The 16,503-nt window shown below is 50.8% G+C and overlaps 1 protein-coding gene across 2 annotated transcripts in view; it reads left to right on the top strand.

The window, feature by feature from the left end:
• The window catches only part of LOC141216033 (perilipin-2-like), a 175,366-nt gene that overhangs the window by 155,421 nt on the left and 3,442 nt on the right, over positions 1–16,503 (top strand). Inside the window, exons 1-5 of one of the 2 annotated variants that reach the window (XM_073665658.1) lie at positions 12,570–12,733; positions 14,796–14,991; positions 15,331–15,413; positions 15,497–15,749; positions 15,854–16,017. In XM_073665658.1, the coding sequence (XP_073521759.1) occupies positions 12,707–12,733; positions 14,796–14,991; positions 15,331–15,413; positions 15,497–15,749; positions 15,854–16,017 (723 nt within the window). In that variant the 5' untranslated portion in view covers positions 12,570–12,706. Of the gene's footprint in view, positions 1–12,569; positions 12,734–14,795; positions 14,992–15,330; positions 15,414–15,496; positions 15,750–15,853; positions 16,018–16,503 lie in introns of those variants that run through there. The other variant, XM_073665668.1, reaches the window with a different exon arrangement.

Here is a 16,503-nt window from a genome sequence, read left to right as displayed (position 1 = left end):
AATGTAGCACCCTGAGGATTCGGCTGCTACAGGGGTATTGCACCTCAACCCTGAGGTGTGATATTCCACTCCCGGGTAAGGATGGAGTGTGGAACTGAGCTCAGAAAGCTGCATGCACTACACACATCCCATTTCCGAGGAGCAGACCAACGGTACTCCCACTTAGAAATGTGCAGGTACGACCGAGTCTGTTCCTGGCTGGAGTGGGAGGGGGGTGGTACATCCCAGTAGTGTAGGGGCAGATAGGGGGAGCAGCCTGGGTAAAGTTAGGAGCTCATTGGGTGCTGGTCACCTGAGCTCACACATAGAGGGAGTATTTAAGGTGGGCACCATCTTAGGACAGGGTCTTTTGCAGAGAGGGGTCAGTCAGTCAGCCAGTCTTTGCAGAGAAGTCAGAGGAGGAGAGCAGAGGAGCAGAGCAGCCCCAGGCCCAGAGTGAGAGAGGAGAAGAAAGAAAGACCCAGAGGGGGAGAAAGAAGGAACTCTGAGAACCCAAGTACAACCCTAGGGTGAAGAGTTGGCAACAGGGTACCGGATCCCAAACTGGTGGGGGCTAAAGCATACCTCAGCCAGAGACCGGAGGCCGTGGGCAGGATCTGCCACGGCCACCCACCACATCCACCCTGAAGGCAAACCACGTGTAGGGTCAGGGAACCCAAGGCCAAGGGTCTCCCAACAGAAGGCCCGAGGGAGCTGGACCTAGGTGGATCCCTGGTGGGGACGGCCAGAAGAAAGGACAAGAAGGAGGGCTCAGGGACACGCTCCGGACTTGCTTGGGGGTTGGCTGAATCCAGGACCTGGTGGACGCAGCACGGCTCGGGTGGTCACTCAAGGCCGGAGTGACCGGAATATCTGCAGTAAGTAAACACCCTGAACTGCACAACCCGACTCTGTCTTTAATTATCATCTACGCTGCACCACCACAACCCCCATCCTCTGCACCTGACCCCCTGAGGCCATACCCCTCCCGTTGGGGGTTATACTATCTAAAGCTGCACCAACACCATCAGCCTCAGCGGACCCTGCTGCAGCGGCGGCCGTAGTGACCGCAATCCAACGGGTGGCGTAGTCGACATAACGAACTTTGTAACATCTGTAGGACTGCCACATACTCTGAGCTTGACACCCTGGGCACGGACCGGGTCACAGCCACTCGGAGACTACAACCCCCATCTGATCCGGCTCCGGGTATTCCCCTAAAGAATATGGCCCAGGGGGCGCGTCACAGTGTACATGTGCTTTTCCACAAAACACCAGTGGTTCACGTAGTGAATCTTACAGTTCTAACTTGCCAACCGTGGTCTGTATGGAATTGTTCAATAAAGGGCCCAAAATTAAGATAACATAGATGGGAGAGGTCTCTATGAATAGGAATTCCTAAGTATTTGATACCCTGTGAGGGCCAGGCAAAGGGAAAGTTGGACTGGATGGAATCCTATATGGATTTGGGGAGGGAGACATCGAGGGCCTCAGACTTCGCTGCATTGATTTAAAAATTTTACCATGTAACAAAGTGATCTATTTCAGCCATAACAGCAGGAACGGATATATGTGATTGAGTGATATATACTAGGACATCATCAGCAAATAGAGAGCACTTGTACTCGGTGCCTCCCACCTCAATCCACCTAATATTGGGGTTATGGCGAATTGATGAGAGCAGGTGCTCCGTCACTAGGATGTATAAGAGAGGGGACAGAGGACATCCCTGCCTTGTCCCATTGGTGATTGTGAAAGGTGATGAAAATGTTCTGACGCACCCCCTGGGCCTTGGGACACCCGGAGCCGGACCCTTTTTGGTGGATGCTGGTGGTTGTAGTCTTCGTGCCGGCGACCCGGTTCCGTGGCTCAGGGCGGTCAAACCAGTGGCGGAACTATTTATGTGGTTTTGATGTTTAAATGTCCGACTACGCCACCCGTGGATTGCGGTCAGAGTGAACCGCCGCTACAGGGCAGACCGCTGAGGCTGGTGTTGTGGGTGCAGCAGAGCGTAGCATAACTCCCCACGGGAGGAGTATAGCCTCAGGGCAGTGTATGCGGAGGATGGGGGTGATGGTGCAGGGCAGCAGCAGTAACGACACGGAGTCAGTGATGCAGTCCAGGGCCTTTACTCACAGTTCTTATTATCCAGACCACGTCTGCAGGTAACGGCTGCCCACGTCGTACTGTGCTCACCAGGTGAGGGGCTCAGACAACTCCCAGATAACTTTGGAGCACTTCACAGGACCCCCTTTGTGTGTCCTTTGTCTGGCCTTTCTTACCAACACTTCTGTCCGGCTGCCTCGGGCCTCCTCTTGGTAAACTTGGCGCCAGTTTCCCTGACCCTATGTGGTGCCTTCCTAGCGGGTGTAGCGAGGGGCTGCGCCACATAAAATGTCAGAGCCTCCGGTTTCTAGCTGAGGGTCGTTTCCTGCCTCCACTAGTTCGGGGACCGGTCTCCCCCTTTGGCCTGACCCCTCCACGCAGGTGGATTCGGGCGTGCGGTGGCGACTCGCCCGTCCGCACCCCTGGGATCCCTTCATTCCTCGTTCCTGGAGCCTTCTCCGCTCCTCTTCCTTCCTTCTCCCTCTTCCAGGCCTGGGCCTCTGTTACTAGGCCCGCCTCCGGAGCAGAGCTCATGCAGAGCCCCTGCTCCCTGCCACTTCTGCTCAGACTTCTCTGCACTGAACTAAGATGGTGCCCACCTTTTATACTCCCTTCTCAATGCACCCAGGAACTGCTTCCTCCCTGCTCCTGCACTACAGGGTTCCCCTTCCTCAGTGTTCCCTCCCCCCACTCCAGCCAGGGACAGGGACTGTCGTGCCCATCTCAGGGGCATATTGGTCGCCCTGCCCCACGGCAATGTGGTGTAATGCATGCAGGTGTCGGGTCCTGATCCACACTCCATCCTTACCTGAGAGTGAGATATCACACCTCTGGGTGAGGTGCAATACGTCTGTAGCAACCGAGCCCTCAGGGTGCTACAGTTCCATTTATCTTCAGCCTAGGTGACGTATTGCGATACAGGGCCGTGATTTTGGCTATAAAAGGGTCCCCTAGACCCCTACCCCAAGCTTTTTAAGAGAATCATATATGGCGTGCCAGGAGACTCTATGGAATGCTTTCTCAGCATCCAACGAGAGTATCTAATTACAAATTTTTAACTGCATCTAGCCCAGGAAATACTTTGTGCCTAGTAGCAGTGTCTGCTAGTCAGCGGATTATCCCGGCTGTTAAGCAAGCTACACCACCTGTAGTTTAGACACTTAATTTTTTCAAAGGAAATGCTTCGGGACCATGGGATACTTAGTGAAGAGCATCAGGAGGCACCCCAAGGCATAGGGGCTGGGACTGGCAGTAGGATGCCTTGCGGTGGACAGCCGAGCTCGATCCTTATAAAAGCTTTTTAACTGCAGCAGCTTTAGTGGACGCTACTGGAGCTGGAATTACCGCGGCTGCTGGCATGAGACTTGCCCTCCAATAGATCCTTGTAAATGGATTTAAAGTGTATTCATTCAAATTAGAGAGACAATTTAAATTAAAAAGCTTAGAGCTGCCTCCACCACAGGGGGGCTCGCTCGACCCACCAGCGGACAGGCACCAGTATTGGGAGAGGGGGGCTGGCCGTCAGGGTTCACCGCGGCTCTGGCACAAACCCGGCGACACGGAGGTGGCACGGGCAGGAGCGGACTGGCCGTGTCGGCTTCTCACTTTTTGGATTTTAGAAGGGCATGACATGCCTATATCTGTGTCTCCCCCTCCTTTTACTCCTCCACCTCTTTTATTTTCGCATGACTATATGTACTTGTCACTTTTCCATGTGTTAGTTATGTCTTCTGAGCAGTTTGTCAGCTTTTGGACACCTTTGAAGGTGTTTTCTATGTGTTTCTATGTGTTTTTGTTTGCCTGCCATTGGTTTTAACGGTGTTCGAAGGTGTTCGACGAACAGTTCGACGAACAGTTCGGCGAACACACGGGTGTTCGACGAACCGAACCGAACTCGAACACTACGGGGGTGGCTCAACACTAGTGAAGAGCCCCCTTGAGCAGGTAGCGCCACTCCTCCAGTGCCAACTTAATGGCTAACAATTCTCAGTCTCCTATAGAATAATTGCGCTCAGAAGAGGAGAAGAGTTTGGAGAAGAAGCCGGATGACGACTTTTGGGTGAGCACCGCTCCGGCTCCGGAGGAGGAAGCGTCTACTTCTAAGAAGAATTGTTTGTTGCTGTCCGGACGGTGCAGCACACGAGCGGAGGAGAAAGCTTGTTTCAAAGACAGGAAGGCCTCCTCTGCCTCGGGCAGCCATTCTTTGGGATTAGCGCCCTTACGAGTGAGCGCAGAGATAGGGGCAGTCCGGGAAGAGAAGTGCGGAATGAAGAGGCGGTAGTAGTTGGCGAAGCCCAGGAACCGCTGGATAGCCTTCAACCCCTCCGGTCAGGGCCACTTCTGGATGGCAGAAAGTTTCTCAGAATCCATTCGTAGACCGGTCTGAGAGATGATGTAGCCCAGAAATGGAAGCAAGGTCTGCTCAAAGAGGCACTTCTCAAATTTTGCGTAGAGGTGGTTTTGCCTGAGCCTGAGCAGGACCTGACGAACGTCCCTCCGGTGTGTGGGGAGATCCGGAGAGAAGACCAAGATGTCGTCCAGGTATACCACCACGCAGGAGTAGAGAAGGTCACGGAAGATATCATTGACCAACTCTTGAAAGACGGCGGGAGCATTACAGAGGCCAAAGGGCATTACCAGATATTCATAGTGGCCGTCCCGGGTGTTGAATGCCGTCTTCCATTCATCCCCCTGACGGATACGAACCATGTTGTATGCCCCACGGAGGTCCAGTTTGGTGAAGATTCTAGCCCCCCTCAGACGATCAAATAACTCCGGAATGAGCGGAAGGGGGTACTTATTCTTCACCGTGATCTGGTTAAGGCCTCTATAGTCTATGCAGGGACGGAGTGAGCCATCTTTCTTTTTAACGAAGAAGAAGCCTGCTCCCGCCGGGGAGGTAGATTTCCGGATAAATCCCCGGGCCAGGTTCTCCTCGATATATTCAGTCATGGACCGGGTCTCAGGTGCGGACAAAGGGTAGATACGCCCTCGGGGCGGAGTAGCACCAGGTACCAAGTCGATAGGGCAATCGTATGGTCTATGAGGAGGTAATGTCTCTGCTTCCTTTTTATTAAAGACATCAGCATAAGACCAATAGGGTACCGGCAGGCTGGGTAGATTGGCTGAGGGAGGAGAAGGACGGGCAGGACGAACGGGAACTAAACAAGTCTTATGGCAGTCCTGTCCCCAGCGAAGGACCTCTCCGGTCTGCTAATCAAGCACGGGTGCATGTCTCTGGAGCCAAGGTAGGCCTAACAAAAGGGCATGAGAGAGTCCAGGTAGAACATGGAAGAAGATGCTCTCAGAGTGCAGCATTCCCACCTGCAGAGTTATGGGTTCGGTGATAAGTTGGATGGGATGCGGTAAGAGAACCCCATCCACGGAGGCGACAGATAAGGGTTTGGCCAGAGGTTTGGTGGGAATGCGGTATTTCTCTACCAGGGAATGGGAAATGAGATTTCCGGCAGCTCCAGAATCAAGTTGAGCTAGTTCAAAGTAACGGTTCTCCCCGCAGATGATAGAGACCGACAGCATCAGAGATGGAGAGGGTTTATTCTTGTCTAGGATGACCTCTCTGAGCGATCCTAGACACAGGCGTTTCCCGACCTCTCCGGGCAGGAACGGATCCGGTGCTCCTTACTGCCACAGTAGAAGCAGCTCCCCTCGGCACGGCGTGACTTTTGACGGGTTTTGACCATCTTGGTCTGGTCGACCTGCATAGGCTCGGGTGAGTGCGCCTGGGGAGTAACAGAGGAAGAGACGGGATTCTGGAAGGTAGGAGCAAGGCGAGGAAACCTCTTCTCACGGGTGACCTCTTTGGTACGCTCCTGGAACCGGATGTCAATCCGGGTGGCAAGTGTTATTAAGTCGTCGAGAGTGGTAGGAATGTCCTGACCGGCAAGTTCATCTTTAATCCGGCCGGATAAAACTTCCCAGAAGACGGACACCAGGGCGTCATTATCCCAGGCAAGCTCAGAAGCAAGGGTACGGAACCGTATGGCATATTGGCCCACGGTGAGACTCCCTTGACGGAGGCGTAGCAGAGATGAGGTGGATGAGGTCTTTCGTCCTGGTTCATCGAAGACTTTCCGGAAGGCCGTGAGAAAGGCTGGCAGGTTGGACACCAGGGGGTCTCCTCTCTCCCATAGAGGATTTAGCCAAGCAGCGCCTCCCCAGAGAGATGGGACATGATGAAGGCCACTTTGGCTCGGTCGGTGGAAAACTGGTGTGCCAAAAGTTCGAAGTGCAGGGTGCACTGGTTGATGAAGCCCCGTGCCTGACCGGGATCTCCACCAAAACGAGGCGGGGCGGAAAGGCGGGGACCGGGAAGGGATGCCATGGTAGTGACGGGCAGCGGCGCTGCTGGGGTAGTAGTTGTGCGAGTGGAAGCAGCTCCCGACGAGGCAGTCAGTGTGTCCAGGCGGGAGTGAACACTACGCAGGTGGCCTAAGATGGAGTCCTGTTGGGACCTCTGATGGGAAAGTTCATGACATAGGTCCGAGAGCGAGGGAGCTTGGGTGCCACCGGGTTCCATGGCCCGAGCAAACTGTAACGGGTCTGGGAGGTGGAACCTCTGAGCTACTATACAAAGGGGCAGTCCTTGTAAGGAAGCGGGTGGCTCCCAGGGAAGGCGGGCAGGTAGTCACGGCAAGTGACAGGAACAGTCTCTGGGTAGAAGGGCAGGAGGTCACGGCAAGTGACGGGGACAGTCTCTAGACAGGCGGGTGGTCACGGCAAGTGACAGCAGGGGAAGAGTCTCTAGACAGGCAGGTGGTCACGGCAAGTGACAGCAGGGTACGAGTCTCTAGACAGGCAGGTGGTCACGGCAAGTGACGGCAGAGCCTCCAGGTAGGCTAGCAGGCGAGTAGCAGGTGAGCGCTCCCAGGTGAGCGGGTAAGAGTCTCTCGGCTGGCTGGCAGGTGGTCACGGCAAGTGACTGCAGAGCCTCCTGGTAGGCTAGCTGGCGGGTAGCAGGTGAGCGCTCCCAGGTGAGCGGGTAAGAGTCTCTCGGCTGGCTGGCAGGTGGTCTTAGGCAGGTATCAGGCAGGTATCAGGCAGGTGCTTCCTGATCCGCAGGCGGACTGGTCCATAGACAGACTGGCGGATGCTGGTAGACAGACTGTCGGACCGCAGGGAATGCAAGCAGGTAGACAGAGCTGGAAAACAGACTGGCAACGGGACCTGAGGGCTGAAGCAGAGGTGAAAGGCTTTGCAGCAACTTTGCTTGGAGGAGGTGCCTTATATATGGGAGCTCCACCGGCAATTGGCCGGGGACTCCTTAGGACAGCGCGCGCGGCCCCTTTAAGAGAGAGGGAGCGCGCGCGTGCCCTAAGCACAGTGCCTGGGAAGCAGCGAGCGCTGCCAGCAGCACGGGAAGAGGACGCCGAGGACGGAGCAGGGAGGTGAGGGGAACGGCGTCTCTGCCTAGCAGGAGGCAGGGACGCCGACGCTACACAGGGCCTGTAAGCTGGGTGGGTCTCAGAAAACTGTCCCAGAACATTGATAGTGTTCCCCTGCCTCTGCTGGATTAGAGTTGCATCTCTCTCGCCTGTATGCCTTGGTTGGGCAACGAACTGTGACCTCTGCCGCTAGGGTGTTCTGATGGGAATTTTTTTAACAGTTCTGCAGCAAGGGGCTTCTGGTACTGCCCCATTTTTGTAGACCTCTCCACCTCAGGAATAAGAGAGTGAAAGTTCTCCTTGTAGCGGGTGTCTAAAAGTGTCATCAACCAGTAATGACTGTCACCCAACATATTGACAACGGGAGGGTCACGGTGAAGGCCGCGTAACATAAAGTCAGCCATGCGTGCCAGACTGGTAACGGGCAAGACTTCCGTGTCCTCACCAAGATGATGACTGACCATGCTCTCCTCCTCCTCCCCCCTGTCCTCAGGCCACCCACGCTGAACCGACGGTATGACAGTTGTACAGGTACTACCGCAAACAGCGCATGATACCCGCTCCTGTTCTTCCTCCTCCTCCTCCTTGGGATGAGATGAGGCTGGGCTGTGTGTAATCGCCCGCTACAGCGTCTTGATCCATCTCATCATACTCTGGCTGCAATGTCTCCTCTTTAATTCTCAGCAGAGAGCGTTGCAAACAGACAGACAAGTGGGATGCTGACGCTAATGAAGGCGTCATCGCCACTCACCATCTTGGTGGACTCCTCAAAGTTTGTCAGGATGGTACATATGTCAGACATCCAGGTCCACTCCTGAGGTCTTATGTGTGGAGTCTGACCTGAATATCGACGGCCTTGTTGCAGCTGGTACTCCACAACTGCTCTCTTCTGCTCACAAATCCTTTGCAACATGTGGAGGGTAGAGTTCCAACGTGTGGGGACATCACACACCAGTCGGTGTACCGGAAGCTGCAAACGCTGCTGCAACACAGCAAGGGCGGTGGAAGCTGTATGAAAATGAGCTGACAGGCGGCCTACTTTGATGAGCAGATCTGGCAACTCGGGGTACGATTTAAGAAACCACTGAACCACGAGGTTAAGCACATGAGCCAGGCATGGTACGTGTGTGATCTTGCCTCGCCTCAGAGCCGCCACCAGGTTACGGCCATTGTCACACACGACCATGCCTGGATGTAGGTTCAGCAGTCTCAGCCACAGATCTGCCTGCTCTTTCACAGCTGTCCACAACTCACAAGCAGTGTGAGGTTTATCACCTAAGCTTATGAGTTTCAGCACAGCCTGTTGCCGCTTGGCTGAGGCAGTACTGCAGTGCTTCCAGCTTGTAACTGATGTGGTGATATCTGAGATGGAGGCTGAACATGAGGAGGAGGATGATGCGCAGGAGCTGTACACTGTGGGGGCAACTCTGACTGACATAGGGCCCGCAATCCTCGGTGTGGGGAGGATGTGTTCCGTCCCAAGGTCCGACTGGGTCCCGTCTTCCACTATGTTTACCCAGTGTGCCGTCAGGGAGATGTACCGTCCCTGGCCACAAGCACTTGTCCATGTGTCTGTTGTCAGGTGGAATCTCCCAGTAACTGCGTTGTTGAGGGCACGGCAGATGTTTTGGGACACGTGCTTGTGTAGTGCGGGGATGGCACACCGGGCAAAATAGTGTCGGCTGGAGACCGAGTACCGAGGGACGGCCACCGCTATAAGGTTGCGGAAGGATTCCGTCTCCACCAGCCTAAAGGCAGCATTTCCAACGCAAGCAGTCATTAAATGTGCTAATTTAGGACTGTGGCCTGTGGGGCGTTGGTTGCGAATTTGCGCTTTCGTTCAAAGGTCTGGGATATGGACAATTGAACGCTGCGGTGGGATGTGGACGTGGACGTTGATGCTGTTTTGTGAGAAACTGCCATAACAAGTGAAGACTGAGAGGAGGGGGCATCTTTGCATGCAGTATGGACAGGGGATTGCCTTGCATGCACAACAGGGGGTTCTCTTACACGCACAACAGCGGAAGAAGCAGTGGTGACACCCACTGACACTGGTCGTGGACCCTGGGGTTCGCCCCACAAAGTCGGGTGCTTTGCTGACATGTGCCTGATCATGCTGGTGGTGGTCAGGCTGGTAGTTTTGTCACCCCTGCTGATGCTGGCCTGGCAGGTGGTACAAATGGCCTTTTTGGGGTTATCAGCAGAGTCTTTAAAAAAATTCCAGACTCTGGAAGACCTATCAGTTGTACTGGCAACATCCCTCGTGTTGGTGTTACGGGGAACGGTTGCCTGCCTTCTGTCTGCACCAACCACACTGCTTCTTCCTGCCTGTTGGGGTACTCTGCCTCCCTCCCCCTGTGTGCTGCTGGCCTCGCTCTGCGTGTCCTCCTGCCACGTTGGGTCAGTTACTAGATCATCCACCACCTCCTCCTCTTCCACTTCCGCACCACGGTCCTCCTCCTCCCTTTGTGGCAATTGTGTCTCGTCATCGTCCACCTCATGTGACAAATTGCCAGCGTCGCCTTCCTGTGGCCGTGGCTGTTCAAATATTTGGCCATCACTACATGGGATCTCCTCTTCCACCACTTCAAGCGGTGCAGGCAAGGGGCACAAATATGGAAATGGACCAGTGAACAGCTCTTCAGAGTGTCCAACTGTGGGATCAGTTTCTGTCTGACGACACTTGGCATGGTGGGGGGAAGGAGCATCAGGGTGAGGAGGAGTATGCGGTCGAGACTCACGGCTACTAACACTTGACCGTGTGGAAGACAGACCGGAGGTGGTGGTGCCAGGTGACTGGAAGTATTATCTGCTATCCAATTAATAACCTGTTCACACTGATCAGTTGGCAATAGTGGTGTTGTTGTGTGCTTCCCTAGTAATTCAGTCAAGAACTGGGAGCGAGAAGATGTGGCTGTTGGTTGTGGCACATTTTCACCTTGGCCACGGCCCCGTTCTCTGCACGCACCATCACCAGAACGTCCAGTTCCACATCCCTTGCCACGCACCTTGCCCATTGTAAATGAAGTAAAATAGCTTACACTCGCACTATCAATGGCAAAAGGGTAATAAAAAGGAGATTAGAAGAGGAAAACCACAGTTCTATTTCTCTGGCCTACACCAGAATCTTTTAAACAGATATATTTGTGTCTGAACAGTCATTGAGACACTCAAACTGTTTTTTTTTTATGGAAAAAAGGCAAAAAGGTGGATAATACGGAGATTTGAACCATGGAACTGCAAAACCACAGTTCTAGTTATCTGGCCGAAACCAGACTCTTTTAAACAGATATATTTGTGTCTGAACACTCACAGACATGCTCAATTTTTTTATTTTTTGGTGTGGGGGGGGATACCAAAAGGTTAATAAGATGGGTATTTGTACAGTCTGACTGAGGAAAAAATAAAAAAAGAGGATTTAGATGGGGAAAAAAAAGGATTTTTTCCTGGCCCCTGAGACCTGGGGCTAAGTCTAGCAATTTGAGAAGCAGCACACAGGACTGTAATGCAGTGTTTGTTGGTATAACCACTGCGTCTCCTATACAGCCTGCCTGCCTGCCTGATATCTGGGATGGATATTAGTCCTGAGAAGGACTGTTTGTTTGATTTTGCAGGCTTTAGAGACCCTACACTACCTATTTCGCAGTATACATCTCTCCCTAGCTCAGCAGCACACTCCCTACACCGTCTGATCCGGAGCGACTGTGTCCAAGATGGCGGCGCCCGGTTTTAAATACTCGAGGTGACGCTGTGCGGCCAGCCAATCACTGTAATGCCCACAACCAACATGACTGCGGCATTACAGTGACTGGCTGGCAATCCCTGCATGTTCATTGGCTCTGTAAAGAGCGCCAAACATGCAGGGCGGAGACCCGAGCTCCCACCCGAGTAACCCGGAAATGCTCAGTGCTCGCCGAACATCCCGAGTAGTGAGATGATCGGGCGAGTACCGAGCAGTGTCGAGCATGTTCGCCCAACACTAGTTAGCTGCTATTATCGCCTTTTATGCTCAGAAGCAGAATATAAAGTAAGTTCCTTAAAAGTCATATGCCATAGGTGCGGTGCAGGAAACCATCGCCATTTTGAATATCTTCATATAGTATTGACATCCATAACTATCCGTGTGTAATCAGTGTGGAAAGTTTTGCGGCCCTTGCTGTGTGTAAAAAAACGGACATGTCAGTGTGTTTTGCCCACGGATACACGATCCGTGGAAACACACTGACATGTGAATGGGTTTACGTGTATCAGTGTCTCCGGTACGTGTGAAAATTGTCACCACATGTACTCAAAACACTGACATGTGAAAGAAGCCTAAGATTGGGTGGAGATTTGCGGGGAGGGTCGTGACAGTGACGGAGCAGAAGACAGAATCATCATAATTGACATCACAAAAGTGTGGTAAATTATAGTAGCGGTGTCCTCCAGTGACCCCGGTCATTCCTGTAATAATTTATGTCACTTGTGTTGTACATTATGGTGACTGTTGGGGGTGCTCTTTTACGCCTCTCCCTGCGGAGCTCCCCCCACTCTTCACAATGAAGGTGCTGTGGACAGGACTGTGGACAAATGGTCACAGTCACATTCTGGCAAAACTGAATAATCGGTGATTTATTATATTACACAAAGCGATAACAAAAATGTAAATTTTATTAATCAGGGAAAAAAAATAATTTTGCCCAGCTACATAAAAAATCTAACTGTAAAAAACATCATGTCTGACTTGTGACGTATGCTCCATTAAAAACAAGAGCAATTCCATAAAAAAAGCATAAAAAAAAACAATAAAAAGCCAGATTAGGGGACTAGACAGCAAAGTGTATGAGGATCCTGGAATCTACTCCGATCTAGTGGTGTCAGTGCTGAACTGTCTACATTGGAGGGGATTACTGAGGACCTCACTCCAGCAACTCCGATCTAGTCTCCTCAGCAGTGAAGCGTCTAGATCGGAGGGGCTAAAGTGTGGAACACAGACAATCACCTCCGATCTAGACGTAACCCTGCTGCACGCAGAGCACAGCCGCGCTCCGACCAGTCAGGAGAGCAGACTGCGTGACGTCGGCTCACCAGTCAGCTGACTGCAGGTGGGCGTGGTTAGTCGGATATAAGTGCGCAGGCGCCCGCGTCATAGTCATTTGTTCCTTTCTGTTCGTGCTCTTTCTGCTGAATAGCAGGTGGTGGCTGTGGCTGGCATTTTTTGAGTATTTTCACCTAGCAATATGGATGAGATGGGGGAGCAGCAACAGGTTTGTGTTCAGTCCTATATAGTATTGCTGAGGAGCTGTAGTTTGTCTCCCCACTGGTATACATAGACCTGTGATTACTGGGCATACAGATTTTGCTGGTTATGCATTGAGTTCATAGTCATATCTTTGTTGGCTGGCTCCTGTGTCTAAATGCAGGATAATGTTGTGGGGGTCACAGCTGTGGCATTACCTTGTGCTGGGAAGAGACCATGAGATGCCCCTTCATATAATGCAGGCATTCAGGTGTGGGTTTGTACAGCCAGGCCCTGCCATATGATAGTTCCTGGCCCTATGCTGTTATGGGCACATGACCTGCTGGGATCTGGTGTAGATCTCCTAGTTCTGAGAACCTACATGTCATAGGTGAGGATTATGCACATCACTGGTTTAAAGTGTGGGTTTTTTTGGGGGGGGGAACTGTAATGGGGCTACATAGAAGTACACCAGCTATGCTCTATGAATTCAATGCAAAGTAGTAGTCTCCCCTAGAGCAAGATCTGAGGCCTATATATCTCAATATGCGGTGGCGTGCAGCTTTAATCATCTAAGACTGACCTTAAAGTACCCTCTGTTCATGATCCTGAAAATCCAGGGTCTTTCTTTTCTAAAGTCTGTCCAATGTGGGGGGGTTTGACCTGGTGTGCATAAAATATACCAATAGCAGGCCTAAAATTAGACTGTAAAAAATGATTTTGAATTATAGAATGGCATAAACCACTTTGACAGTGGTTCAATTAAGACTCTTGTCTAATGAGCAACTTGGAAAAGGTGGTCATTTAATGGCCTGTTTTGGCAGACTACCTTTTGTGTGCATAAAATTGTTCTGTGCAAATAGAACATTCTTGGCCGTGTATCTCCAGTTTATATCTGATGTGCTGCCAAGAACAACTTAATTTTAGGCCAAATTAAAAATGACTTCACCTAAAGGGGGCATCTTCCTTGTTGGTTAATGGCTAGCTGATGGCCAGGGACAAATCTCCCTGTGGCTGCTTGCTCCCCAGTTATTGGCACATCGGAATGGGTTTCATTTAGGGCCTGTCTCTAGCTTCATGCTGCCCAAGCCAAGGGCGTCACGAATCAATCTGGCTACATGATTGGGGTAAAGCTTCTGGTACAAACTCTGAAGCATCAGCTGGAGAGGGGAGAAGCTGTCCAGGGTCTGACGAGTCTGGTCTCTGTTGTATAATGCCTGCCTCATCAGTCTCCTCCGCAGCATTTATAGAGTTAGATATATTCCCTTTAAAGGGATCTTGTCGGCACAGTGACTGTTTAGGCACCTGGTGCTAATACACCTTTCCACTGCAAACAGTCCCTTTAAAGAGAGCCTGTCATACCCCAAAACATTAACCTGCAGATATAGGGTTATTCTTCAGGTTTATAGTGTTCTAAAGCTTTGACTGTTGCACTGAAAGCCTGGCTACTGGAAGGAAATGAGGTTTATTCCAGCCTCTGACTTTGTTATAGAGGCACGGCTTCAGTCACCTCTCAGTACGTGGTGACTGTAACAACGGCCTACCAATGACTGACAGCTTTGCACTGATGCAGAGGTGGCTGTGATTAACTCTCAGTGTGTGGTGGCTGTAACCACACTATGTACTGAGTGGTGACTGAAGCCATACCTTTGATTGGAGGTTGCTGGGAGGAATGAGAATTTCTGCCTGGTTGTCAGTGCGGCGGCTGCATGACTCTAGAACGCTATTAACCTGCAGATTACTAAAGGTTTCTGGGCATGACTGGTTCCCTTTAAGCTTGCCCTGTAAGAACTAAACCATACAGGTGTATCTGCCCAATTAACCCTTAAAATTCAGCTGATTTTCAAAATTAAGTGTCTGTTTGAGCACTGCAGCATGCAACTTCATTTTGGTAAATAGTGGTGATCTAGGGTGGGTTTTTGACTGATCACAACTTAATGGCCTATCCTGAGAAACTGAGATTACAATACAGAATGTGTTTTAGTTGATAAAAATTTGTATAATGGCACTCTCAGGGTTCCTTCAAATAAAAACTTTTTAAAATGGAAATGCAAAGAATCCATGCAAGTGACTCTTTTCTTTATACTTAGAATGTGGTGGTAAGGCTGATAAACCTCCCACTGGTGAGCTCCACATATGACCTGGTGTCCTCTGCCTATGTGACCACTAAAGACAACCATCCCTACCTGAAGTCCGTATGTGACGTTGCAGAGAAAAGTGTGAGGAGTATCACTTCTGTGGCCATCACTGGTGCCATGCCAATACTGCAGAAACTTGAGCCTCAAAGTAGGTTTACAGTGAAAAAACCAAGAAGCTAATGTGTATGATGTATTTGTCCACTGTCCATATTTTTTTTTTTGGTTTGTTTTTTTAAATGCAAATCTACACAGAATGCAACCACCCATTGTCCCAGTCTTGACTGATAAGCAAAGCAATATGTCCTAATACAGTAAAAAAAAAAAAAACTAAAGCAAATGAATCGTGTCCAAATGCCATTCATTCCCTCCTAGCATAGGAAGTAGGCCAAATGTCACATCAGTCCTAGTATTAGTCAGAAGAACTGACTTCTATATACAGACGACTATTGCATCAGATGTAACTTTAACATCTTCATTCCCTTCTCAGTTACTTTAGCAAACACTATTGCCTGCATTGGACTGGACAAGATTGAAGAGAAGTTGCCTATTCTGTATCAGCCTCCTGAAAAGGTAAGCGGCTAAAATCATGGAGAACCTTACATTTCCCTCCCCCCTACGGTTAGCTTACACAAGTGCCACCTTGTATATGTTAGGTTGTGGCTAATGCCTCAGAAGCTGTTGTTGGTGCCAGAGATGCCGTAATCCATAGTATCACAGGAGTAGTGGATAAAACCAAGGGAGCTGTGCAGAATGGTGTGGAGATGACTAAGGATGTTGTAAATGGCAGCATTACCACTGTTCTGGGAAGCCGTGTAGTGAAGATCATGAGCAACCGTGTGGACTCTACACTAACGAGGTCTGAATCTCTCCTGGAACAATACCTGCCACCAACAGATGAAGAGCTGGGTAAGCCCAAACCTACCAAACTAATGCTGAATGATGCAGATCATGAGTGTAGCATCAGAACTGTTCAATACTATGTATAGCATAACTAATTTTCCCTATTACAGCTAAGGAAGCCTCTAAAACAGAAGGCTTTGAGGTATCCAAAGATGTGCCTGGCTACTACGTGCGCCTGGGATCCCTCTCTACAAAGGCCCGCAAGCGTGCTTATCAACAGGCTTTGACCATGATGAAGGACGCGAAATGCAGGAGTCAGGAAACTATTGACCTGGTTAGTAAATGTAACTGAGGATGTTCTGTATCTTACTATAGATTTCTAACATTAAAAAAAAAATGAGCATCAATTGGTAAAAGGCTTGATCCTACCTGGTATGGACCATAATGAATGGAGAACCGACTCCTGTATATGCAGTCCGGCTCCAATGTAGGTGCAGATGACAGCTGTGACCATGATGAAGGAAGAACATTCCACCTGTTTACCAGGTCGATGGAGTAGACGGGAGGATCTGTGCAGGTGTGTTGTGAGCTGCAGCGTGTTCAATAAAGATATGCTCCGTAGCTAGCCTGATGCCGGGGACTTGGATCCATTTCCCTACATTACAAGTACAGCATGGTGTGCTGATTGGTCACTCCAGTGTCTGCTAGTAAAGTTGTTCAGTGTTGGAGTGGTGTCACTGAAACTGAGCCTCTGTGATCAGAGAATTCTACCAGCAATATCCAACACGTTTCTGAGGATACGACCTCCTTCGTCAGAGCA

This window comes from Phyllobates terribilis, unplaced genomic scaffold (assembly GCF_046119375.1).
Source record: "Phyllobates terribilis strain yellow unplaced genomic scaffold, ASM4611937v1 Scaffold_1__5_contigs__length_1240528914, whole genome shotgun sequence".
In the NCBI taxonomy this organism is placed as follows: Eukaryota; Metazoa; Chordata; class Amphibia; order Anura; family Dendrobatidae; genus Phyllobates; species Phyllobates terribilis.
Note: the sequence above shows the minus strand (reverse complement) of the source record. Positions and strands in the feature narration are given on the sequence as shown.